General features: G+C 40.0%; 1 protein-coding gene across 1 annotated transcript in view; it reads right to left on the bottom strand.

Moving 5' to 3' along the window:
* Positions 1–373: 373 nt before the first annotated feature.
* Positions 374–11198, bottom strand: part of LOC113154992 (syndecan-2-B-like) — a 35810-nt gene continuing 24985 nt past the window's right edge. Inside the window, exons 2-5 of the mRNA XM_026349446.1 lie at positions 7168–7282; positions 6213–6385; positions 4852–4981; positions 374–2805 (exon numbers count right to left, since the gene is read on the bottom strand). Coding sequence (XP_026205231.1) covers positions 2642–2805; positions 4852–4981; positions 6213–6385; positions 7168–7282 — 582 coding nt within the window. The 3' untranslated portion in view covers positions 374–2641. The remainder of the gene's footprint in view (positions 2806–4851; positions 4982–6212; positions 6386–7167; positions 7283–11198) is intronic.

The following is an 11198-nucleotide window of genomic DNA, read 5'->3' as shown; positions in this document are numbered from 1 at the left end:
TAATCGGTTGATCAATTTATCATTTGGTGGTTATTTTAATAATATTGGAGAGAATACAGATTATATCTCTGTATTTTGTGTGGCCAAAATACAGAGATATTCAATTAATCATTATCCGAGACAGGAAGCTGCAAGAGGCAAATGTTTGGCAGGTCTGCTCGCTAAATAACTTAATCCATTGTATAATCTGTTACTGACAGATTTTCACTTGGATCCCTGAAATCACACTCGGGGTTTTCCATCAATATGTAACTGCAAAAACACCTGATCGGAGATGCTTATAACCGGAGTCACACTGCGTTATTCAATACTGATTTACTATGATATCCTGAGAAGAACGAAAACTACAATTTTGAAACAAGATGGCACAAGCTGTTGGGTATTAGGCCACAATGTTTATTCAGTAGTGTTGTTTCAACTTATAGGTACAATACTGTCAGCTTTTGTAAGACTAAAAAAAAGTTACCGTTACAGTCATCCATGCTCACAGAATGTCAGTCAAGTCGTCTACACCCCTCCTTTGTGTACACACCTGCTACATGCTCACCTTGAGCAAGTACATTTCCAAATTGTAGGCACTTTGAAGGTTTAAAACATTTGTGAATATACATTTATATATATTTATATATCTTTTCATATACTAATAAGCAATTGGACTCAGAGGTCAGGTCTCTAACAGAAGAAAAAAAAAAGTGAATGAGTAAAACAACATGATGTAGCCATGAAGAGGGAGGGGGAGAAGGTGGTGGGAGTAGAAATACTGTGAGTCTTTGGGTTTTGCAATATAGTTCAGTACCTTAGGTTCTATGACAAAAATAAAAAATTAAATGGGAGAAAGGTGGGATGAAAGCGGACGAGCAAATGACGTCGGAGAGACGAAACGAAGGAGAGAGAGAGAGCAGGGAGGATGGAGAGGTACGGGGTTGAACAGCTGCATGTGGGTGGTGTTGCAAGTTCAGATGATGTGACAGCACCTACTGTTTCTACTTCACATTACTGTACAGCTGAAATAGGCAACTTCACAAACCTGCCAGTCAAAACATGCATATCTTCAGAGCAGGTACATGTAGACATTATAAAGAGAAGACAGTAACACTTGTCCTTGCGCTGCGATATTTACCATTTGATGAAGCTACATGGCTATTTAGCAGCAGCTGTTTAAGTCGGTTTGACCTCGTCTACCTTGTGTAGGCTGTAAACAACCGCATCGAGTGTTAAAAGTTATTAAGATGTTCAGAACTTGACCTTCCTTTCTCTATGCAGCCATATTTATCAATCCCTCTGAGAAAGTAGGTTTCTCGAAGGAGGTTCTGGTGTTTGCCGCAGAGCAATGTGCTCTGCATGTAGGGATTCAGCCCTGGCCTGGTTTGTTTGTGTTCGAGCAGTAGCAGGCCTTCACTGAGCACATCTTTGGGCCTAAAGCATCAATGCTGGGACACAGACAATAACACCAGGCTGCCCGGGTGGCTCCATACAGCTAAGTGAGAAAACAGAGCGTTTGGTGGGGAGAGGGGCGTTAAGGGGGATTGACAGCTCAACTGGCCGAGGTCCAATGTGATTAAAAGGGAGGTTGGAGTGAAGGAGGTTAGGGTAAACAGGGAAAGAGAGGGGGAGGAGATGTCAGCCGAGTTTGGGTGCAGACACTGAACTTTTAAGGGACACGCTGGGGATGGAGGTGGGTCCACGAAGAAAAAAAACTTCACCCCAAAACTCTGCATACACGCCACGCTGCATGACAGCAGCGCAGTGGGAAGCAAAAGCAGTGAATGTGCAGCGTGAAAGAGAATCCATTTACAGGGAATAGAAAAGTTCAGCGGGACATAAAACAGAAGTGAGATGTGTGATTTTTCCCTAGCCCTGACACTCTTACTGTATTTTTATCTTTCAAAGACCAGTTTCTGGTATGAAAATAAACTGCTGTCAAAAATAAAAAAAAAATAAAATAAAGGCTACACTGAGAACAAACAAACAAGACATAATGAAATACTCACATTTGCCTAAAAAAAAAAACAAAAAAAAAAAACAGATGTGAGAGCAAATAATAAACATTGTAACCTGAAAGGAGAACATTTACATTGACCGTTAACAGCGTTAATATGACCAAAGAGCTTCTTTAAAACTACAAAGGCATTTTTTAACATCAGAGAAAAGATAAATTAATGTAATACACCTTTAGAGATCAACATCAGACATGCTAGGACAAAATAAAAAGAAAAATGAAAGTAGGATTGATACAGAATAATTATATTCAATTATTTCCACTTTAAAATTGTTTTTTTTTTCTCTTTACAAATAACATACTGCTACAGTTAAAAGTAGTCAGCGACTAAAAACAGCTCCTTTAACAGAAGACAGATGCGATCAGTTTCCTCGCCTTTACAGATGTTGTTTATTTTTTCCCCCCAACCTTTTCAAAAGATACACAAAATAATACACTGAGATTTGACATTAAATGAGAAATGCTCGGTTTTCATTTTTTTTTAAAAAAGAAAGAAAGAAAAGGTCTCAATTACAACATTCTATGCAAAAGCTTTTCTTTATGCTATTTTTTTCCTTAATTAACTTGAAAACATGTTGTTTCTTGTTGTGTTTGAACAGGTTTGTTTGAGATTCGTCGATCTGGTGACAAGACGGTGGGGTTTTATGCATAAAACTCCTTGGTTGGGGCTTTCTGATAGGCTGCGCTAGAGGGTTTCCTCTCTCCCAGGTCATAGCTGCCCTCATCCTTCTTCCTCATGCGGTAGACCAGGAGGAGGATGAGGAAGATGGCAAACAGAAAGCCGATCACGCCACCTGCAATAACAGCTGAGAGAGACAGACACAGGGGAGGTAACTATCAATGCTCAAAAGGCAACGTAGTCTTTTTTTATGTCTTACAGTATGTCGTATCATTACTTACACAATTAATTTTAGCAACGTTTTCTGCTATGCCGCAACAAACGTCAAGGAAATGCCACAGCAAATTATCCAAATTGAGGTTAATGTGGTGAAACCATCCTGCAACCTTCGAGGCTCAATGTTCAAACCAATGCAGCCAGTTGAGGTCACAGCATTGGGAAAATGAGTGTTTCAGGAGATGCTGAGTAAATCATTCTCTGCGGTTTATTTCACCTCTTAGTGAGTGTTGGTGAGTTTAAAAGGTAGTGTTCCATTAAGAGGATGTTAACTCTCCAGTCCTTGATCGGTACACAGAGCTGTGTTAATCCAAGTGTAGTTCATTCAACAGGGTCTGTATTCCAGTCAGTGACTGGGGCTTAAGAGAAACAAACTGATGGCATTGTTGACTCCATTGCTCAACAGTCAAATAAATCTATTGGAGACAAACAACCAACCAGTCCAGCATGAGTTTGGTTTCTTGTTCCTCAACTGGCCATTAACACTCATCGTAAGATAAAATATTGTTGTGTTTGAGAAGATGCGTTCAAATATTTTGTTAAACATAAGAGTACTTCCTGTTTTACAAAACACTGCAACACTCAGAGAAAGTCATATTAATAAAAACTATGGTCACAATCATAGTGGCCAACTTTTGCTCTTTAATATGGGTCAAGCTCTGAAGAAGCGGTCTCCTACACGTCCCATAATGCCACCTCAACGCCATTGAGTGTCTTTCACATTCCACATTGAAGTTTGCAACACAGTCTTAAACATTTTCTAGTCTCTATGCCTCGAGACAACGCTATGACTGGACTCTCCTCACTAATGCTCCTAACCCGCGACACAGGCTGCTTTCACTCTCGCTCCCAGTTATGTCTGTACAATTTGTTTATAGCTTCTCATTTCTGCTCAGGGTCTCTCCTGATGCCTCAGCCTGCCCTCTGCTCCACTTTAGGTTTGACTACCCCCAAAGATCCTGGCACACATGCAACAGCTGAGCTCCAGGAAGCAATAATGCAATGCAAAATGAATAAATGAAAATAAGATCATGGCGAATTATTTTTATAGACGTTATAAGAGAAATGAAGAGTAATGATTATATTCAAGAAGGAGATAGTGAAGGGAAAGAATGGTGAAGGTGTACATATATTTCCTACTTTATACTAGCAATCATATTCTTCTATCGCAATTCAAGAATATTATGCAAAAGATTAAATGATATCAATAGAAGAGAGAGAGAGAGAGAGAGAGAGAGAGAGAGAGAGAGAGAGAGATGTGAGGTGAGTCTGTCCTGGTTTGTCCTTGTTGATAATGTTTTTGCATATTGCCAACACAAAATGGATATCACAACAAAGTAAAAGTGTGATGCCAATCAGTGTTTGTCTCAGACAAGCAGGCAAAGAGGGACAGCATCAGAGAGAACTGTGATTTTTGAGTCAGATAATTTCTTTTTCACTTTCCTATTTTTCAAAGGAAGCAACACACACTTAAAAAGAACCACAATGCTGTGAACTCAACAATGTCCCACAGAGGGATGCAGACGCAGTTTACTAAAAATAATCATTTTGAGGAAATGGACTAAGGTGAAGACTTCTGGGAAAATATTACCTACATCTTCAGGACTTAGTGATCTACCAGAAATATGCTGACAAGCTGTATACGAATTTGAGAAACACTGAAGCCCAAGAAATCCATCGAAGACATAATGTAATTGGCTTATTGTTCCCTCTGTATAATGTGATGTAGACCAACAGCAGCACAAACTACACTCTCCAAAATGAAACATTTAGCAAACACTGAACAATATCACCTTCACAAAGAGTCTATTGCAGAGATTTTGTATTAGAATGCATATCTTTTAGCTTAAAAATAAAACCCAAACAAACACTTGGAACGCAAATTGGAGACAAATTTAAAAAGTACATGTATGTTTATGCGTTGACGTTGGTCAGGTTTATTGTGATGCATACGTACCTGCTAGCACTTCTGTTCTCTGGAAGAGGTTTTCAGTGCGGACCTCAATGGCTTCCTGTGGAGAGCCAGGAGCACTTGTTGTACTAGTCATAAAGTTCCTCTGCATGTCCTCTGTAACTGGCACTGGTGCCTGCGATAGAGGAAGAAAGACAGGAGGTGGAAGACAGAAGGGGAAGAAGAATGATTAAGGCTTTATTGCCGACAGACCTTCACATTCTGTTATTTGAATATTGTCTGTGTGACTTGAGTTTTTTTTGGGTCTTTTGCTTAATCCCTTAATTCCTGCCAGGAATTACAGTCATGACTATTAATGTTAAAGAAACTGCTTGAAACATAGGCAATTCTTGCTGCACTCGTATAAAATTACAGCCACTACTTATCTTAATGTAGCATAGAGACTGGACAGGGGGAAACTAGCCTGTCCTAATGAAACAAAATCTTTCTTTATGTTGAGCTAAGCTAAGCTAACCATGTTCTGGCTGTAGCTTTACATTCAATATTCAGATAGCAGTGTGTGAATCTCCTCATCCAGCTCTTGGCAAGGTAGTGAACAAGTGTATTTCCCTAAATGTTTGTATTATTTTGAGGGGGAAAGGGGGTATTTCACTAGCCCACTTAGCAAGAGGATTTAGTAAGAAGAGGACTAGGGACCAAAATGGAACCTGGCCAGTGAAACCTATAGGGGCTGGCCAGCAAAGAAAATGGAACAAATCCAGATTGCCCAAAGAGATCAGTACAGGGACCTGGTAAAGTAGGCAATGGAAACACAGCCAATGGCCCCGAGTTTATCCTGGGAGTCTAAGAAAGGAAGCAAAGTTTCTGGAATGTATCTGGGCCCGTGCATCCCATGCCCTTTCCAATAACACAACAGAAAAGGCTGCTCAGGATCAAAATGAAACAGAGCCAGTGCATTTGGCCAATGGAGTAGTGACAGAGGTGAGAGGAAAACACATGGAACATGGCCAGGTAGGCTTGGCTTAGGGGTTCGAGACCTTGACAACTAATCCCAAACAGATGTAGCATCCAGTACAGTAAGAGTGCAGCACAAGTGAGATTTAGGACGATTCCTAAATGTGTGATTGTGTGAGAGAGAGGTAATCCTCCATAATTTGCAATGGAGCAAAAACATAGAGAACTGACGTGAGTACTTGATCTTTATCCTGAAAGCAACCCCTTGGCTTCTGGTATTACAGGGGATTTGATGACGTACTGGGTCGGATAAAGACATACTGTGGTGCTCTCACTCTCTGATAGTTACAACGTGATTATAGACGACATTGTGTTGCAATGCCAAGATATACCTGCTTAATAAAAGGACAGAGCAGGTGGTTTTTAGACTCTTATCTAGTGTCCAATCTTACCTCTGTTCTGAATGGTTTCCTGGGTACGCTGTCCCTGGCCTTATCTTTGACCGTGGCTGTGTCCACCCTGGGGGTGAAATCTTTGGTAGAGTCCTGGGTGGGTTGTGCTGCTTTGGGTTCAATATAAACCGTACTGACAGTCACCGTTTCCTCCACCACATCTTCACCTCCACCTAGCAGAAAGAGAGTGACAGGTGAGTTATGTCTCTCAATTAAAGAGCAGTGCACAAAATGTTCTTCATGGCATATAAAAAAGCTGTTTAACTGATGATGAGAATGATCTATGGGCAAGTGGCATAACAGGGGTATGTGTGTTATTGATATTTTTAAACTGATATTGAGGATACATATTATTTATAATTCTTGTCCATAGTCCTAACCTTTGTCTCATGCTACATCACACAGTGTGGATTCAATTTTTTATGTTTTATTTACAGTCTGAATCCTCTATAGAAGCCACAGTGGCAGAGTAATAGCTGGTATATACAGTATTAGAAGGGCTATTGATCACTGTCCGGTCTCTTTTTACCTAGTATGACCTTCCCTTGCTACAGTTAGACAACTCTCTTGGAAAAGAGTTACTTGTCGCCAAGGAGTGGGTGTTGTAAAGGTGCTTAAAGCAAGTTGAAGAAAGGAGCTAATAAAAAAAAGACATGTAAAATTTGCAGACTTGCCCATGGCAGTCCGGGTGACAAGGCAATCTCAATTCAAATTGAGCAAGAAAAGGAGAGGCAGTCAAAGAAAGGAAGTGAAAGGAGAGGGATATAAGGATGAGGGAGGTAATGATGGCACAACTTTAGTCTGCTGATGAAAAAGAAAGATTTAGCGTTCATAAAACGTACCTGCAATAGACTTGAAAATGAATGTAGATGCATAATTGCCTGCTGAGCTTGCAAGTCTGCGTGTGTCTCTTCTATTAAGTCTGTGAGCGTATGTGTGTGTTCATATGTCTTACCTGAGCCAGACCCTGAGTTGAAGTCATCATCATCTTCAGGGTAGTAACCTCCTGAGCCTGCATCATCCAGGTACAGGTCATCAGTCTGAGAGGAAGTCTTAGCCGCTTCTGCTATCTGCAAAACAACAAAATGGCCAAGTGTCAACGACTCATATTACTTTTATTACCCATCTATAGTTATAGAAGTGGATGTCAAAGTTTTCATTGTGCACCACATTACAACAAAATGACGAGCTCCTCAGTTTCCACACGCCACATATTCACTATTTTAGTATTCCAAGAGTTAAATATAAATCAGAAAGTCTAGTGTTGGAGTTTTAATTCCAGGCTTTTAAATAATTTATCACAACCTCTTTGTTTTGAGACCAGCACTTCAGTTTGTGATTATTATTGTAATTGGCAAACATAACATCCTCTGTGGTAGCAATTCAAAGCTGTACCATTAGTACATTTCAGATAGCACAAACTGCTACTAAATGTGCCATTCGGAAATGTTCAGAACAGTCCAAATAACAATCTGGCATCACGTATGAGCTATATAATAGGAATTAATGTATGATGGAGCACAAATGTTCAACTGAGCGTATCAACAGATCAGTGGGTTTTAAGCTGAGCTTCATTTCAAACAAAATAGGAGTCAAGGGTCATGCTAGGCGCTCTGTGCGCCTCTACTTAGGCACAGTGGGTTTTGAGCTAACTTACCATGCTAATAATACTAACAATATTAACATAATGATGCTAGGCAAATGTAATGTTCACCAATTTTAACCATTAGCCAACTGGCACTAAACACACAGCTGATGCCAAATTTGCTTTGCAGAAAAGTAAACTATCCACACAACAGGTATTTACATGTTTCAATCAATGGCTGTTTGTGTGAAAAGCACCTCTCCACACAAAATAAGGAAATACAATTTTCACTTCAAGTGGCACAAAAATACAATATGTGATATGGGCGTGTGTGTTAAGTGCAACTATTTACATGTTGTGTTAAGTGTGTGTGACTGGAATAGCTGCAATGCAGCCATGGTAACATCTATTCAACAATCTGTGGTCATCTGTACTGTCTCTTCTACACTCAAGAGAGACCCCCACAATATATCATCCTCTTGTCTCAATGTGTCGCACCCATTGTACTGGTTGCTATAGCTGAAGGTCTCCTTATAGGTTGTTGTGCTGATAAACCTGGAGCTGAATGAAGCTTGTTTGGAGGCTAAAAATCAATTGGCCTGACAGGAAATATCTTTTTGTTTGTTTGTTTACTGCAAAGATTAAGTTTGCAGTGTGTTAGCTAATAAAAAGCAAGTACAGTAGGGCTACAACTAAATGTCATTTTTAGTGTTAAATTGTGTTTTTTCTTAAATATTTTAATCATGTTTTATGTGCTGTATATATTCTGCTTTTTCCCATGGCTGCAATTCCCCCACTGGCTCCACTAAAAATGAAAGATAAAGAAAAATAATTGACTTCCTAGTGAAAAAACTCTCACAATTTCCCAGAGCCCAGAGTAGAATCCACAGGTCATTCTTTTGTCATTCTTATTTGGTAAGTGACTTCAGTGATGAACTGATTATCCAAGTTGTTGAAGATTATTTTTCTGTTCAATTAATTGATCAATCAAAAAAATAATTTTAGCAATAACAGAGACCAGAGTGTCTTCTTTCTTCAGTTATAACCCTGCCGCTTCACAGCATTTCCAATTACACTCCGCACTCTAATGCGTGTGTTTGTGTGTGTGTGTGTGTGTGTGTGTTCAGTGATGCTTTTAAGTAGTGTGTGAATATGTGTGCCTTTGCAGAGTCATGAAAGAAAGTCCATGCACTCTCCATAACAAAGAGGTAGGGAGTGCACACAGCTAACACCAGTGTGAAAAAAAAAAAAAAGAAAAGACACAGGCGAGATGAAACAGAACAATACATATCTCCATCTACCCTCTCTAAACAGGCTCTGACTTCTGGAAGAAAGACCTTTCACTGCTGAGCCGCCTGATCAAAGAGAGAATTTGTTCAAAGCAACTTTATCTTAACCTTTCTTGCCTTCTTCTCCTCCGAACACAACCCCCCTCCACGACAACAGCCTGGCAAACCAATTCACCACGTCCATGTGGTCCACAGGTCTTTATGCATTGGCGATATGAGCACAATGGACCAATCTGAGGCAGGTCACAGATCAAATGGTCACAAAGGACACTAATGAGATAGAAGCCACACACACATGCATGCATGACTAGACTTGAGGGTGCAAAGGACCAAATGTATGCACACATTCATTGATTCACTGATTACACATACACACACACGCACAGAAGGAACGATTGAGCATATAACATGACACCACATTGACACACAGAAATGTGTAAAAAAGAAAAAGCATTAACAAAGAAACTTTACCTCCCCTTGAGCCTTTTAAACACAGATTCCAAAGACATTATAATTATAATGGAAACCTGACTTGTTAAATTAATAAATGGATGAATGATATGCATAGTGACGCACAAGCAGGCAGCTAATTAGAATTTTAGTTTTTCCTTTGTTAGGCAGAAAGTCCCTTAAGATACAATAGTGCAGAAACTAATGCTCAGTTTAATTACACATTAATCTAGTTATTATTTATTTAATTATTAAATTAATAATTAGGTGCATGTGAATGTTTTGTGTCAAAAACAAATCATCTGCACATCTCAAAATTTAACAGTTTAATAAATCAGGACTGTAAAGTCAAACAGGAGTTTGTCAAAGAGCTTTATTAACCCAGGCGGAAATCAGGTTACCTTTCAGATCAGCACTGCATTACACAAGTGTTTAGAGGCCCAGTTTATTCCAGACTTAGAGGCACTCAAGTCTGCTGACTCCTCTGTAATCTTCATGTTTCAACAGTCTGAACAAAGCATTTGGATTAGAGGTTCAACTGTACGAGCCACACTGCAGCACTAAATCGGTGCAGATCTGAGAGGTGGAAATGGTCTCTTTGACCTTGATAAAGTTCGCTGACTTAGCCGTCACACAGGAACACACACATACTAGCAACACTGTGTGTCTTTGAGCACATGCAATGTAAACCTAAAAAGCTGACTTTCTCTATCACACAGACACAGCAGACCTGATAGACTTTGCTCTCTTTATCAATCCAGTGACATTTACAGGTAGTCTTTGCTTTCAGGCCTTATTACACTTTGAGCAGAAACCAGAGATTAATCCACTGAAAAGTAAAGCACAGTGAACACCACAGACCAGCTGACAGGCTGACAGATGCAGCCTTGCAGAAGTCCTAGTTTTCTAAGGTTCACTTTGACATGGCTGCTGTAGTCTAAAGAGCAATTATTTAAAAACCCTGCGGTGCCATTTGCAGAATAGATACAGGGCTGGAAGAGTTACAATAGATCCTGTTGAGAATATCTAACTTAACAACTCATGTTTTTGGTAGTGAATGTTGGGTTTGGGTCCAGGTGCCTTTCTGTGTGGAGTTTGCATATTCTCGCTGAGCCTGTGTGGGTTTTCTCCAGGTACTCTGGCTTCCTCCCACACAAGTCATTAGGCTAAACGATGACTCTACATTGACTATAGGTGTGAATGTGTGTGTGTGAATGGTTGTGTCTCTATATGCAAGATCTGTGGTAGACTGGCGACCTGTCCAGGGTGTACCCCGCCTTTCGAGGTAGAATGAGGCTTTTATATCTACATGGGAAGCAGAACCTCTTTTATGGGGCTGCCATTTTGCAGCGTCATGTTTCGACAGTAGCCCAGAACGAAACTAAACACCAACTCTAGAAAGGGAATCTTGTTTTCCCTGAATTTGGTGACACTGGAGTTACAATATTTGATACCTTACATTGACCTATTGTTGAACACAGTAGCTAGGTTAACCAAATCCAGTTTCTAAACATATAGCTAACTATAGTAAAATCATCGCTCGACATCTTACTAGTTGATAAGGCCATAGAAGATGACATGACACCTCATGCATGCCTTAGGCTCCCTTGCGCTTGTTAATGGGGGTGTGGGGTGTGAATTGTGCTCAGAACGTTGCAATCT

Source organism: Anabas testudineus, chromosome 11, assembly GCF_900324465.2.
Source record: "Anabas testudineus chromosome 11, fAnaTes1.2, whole genome shotgun sequence".
Classification (NCBI taxonomy): domain Eukaryota; kingdom Metazoa; phylum Chordata; class Actinopteri; order Anabantiformes; family Anabantidae; genus Anabas; species Anabas testudineus.
The sequence above is the reverse complement of the archived record's forward strand: the minus strand, read 5'-3'. Positions and strand labels throughout refer to the sequence as shown.